At 33.6% G+C, this 283-nt stretch overlaps 1 protein-coding gene across 1 annotated transcript in view; it reads right to left on the bottom strand.

Annotated features, from left to right (window-relative positions):
• The window catches only part of LOC119594718 (serine/threonine-protein phosphatase 6 regulatory subunit 3-A-like), a gene marked incomplete in the record, with an annotated part of 49,082 nt that overhangs the window by 35,621 nt on the left and 13,178 nt on the right, over positions 1-283 (bottom strand). The window contains 1 exon segment of the mRNA XM_037943777.1: positions 19-145. Coding sequence (XP_037799705.1) covers positions 19-145 — 127 coding nt within the window.

Raw genomic sequence — 283 nt, 5'->3', positions numbered from 1 at the left:
AATAAAAAAAATAAAAACCTTGGGTGGGTGTAGTAGGATGTTTTGAAGACTTGGTAGACGTTTGGCAATAATTCTTGCAACTGCATTTTTCCTCCCATCACTTGATTCACTATCACTTGAATCAACGGATACAGACTGTTGCAACCTGGAAAAAAAATCACAAGAAGTCTCAGTACAAAGTGAAATTAAGGTTTTCATTAAACAGTTTAAATACTGACCACCTATTTCACAAAAAAATGCAAACAATCAGCTGATAATAACAAAGTACTCAAGCAAAAAAAGG

Source organism: Penaeus monodon, chromosome 34 (genome assembly GCF_015228065.2).
Source record: "Penaeus monodon isolate SGIC_2016 chromosome 34, NSTDA_Pmon_1, whole genome shotgun sequence".
NCBI classification, from domain to species: Eukaryota; Metazoa; Arthropoda; class Malacostraca; order Decapoda; family Penaeidae; genus Penaeus; species Penaeus monodon.
The sequence above is the reverse complement of the archived record's forward strand: the minus strand, read 5'-3'. Positions and strand labels throughout refer to the sequence as shown.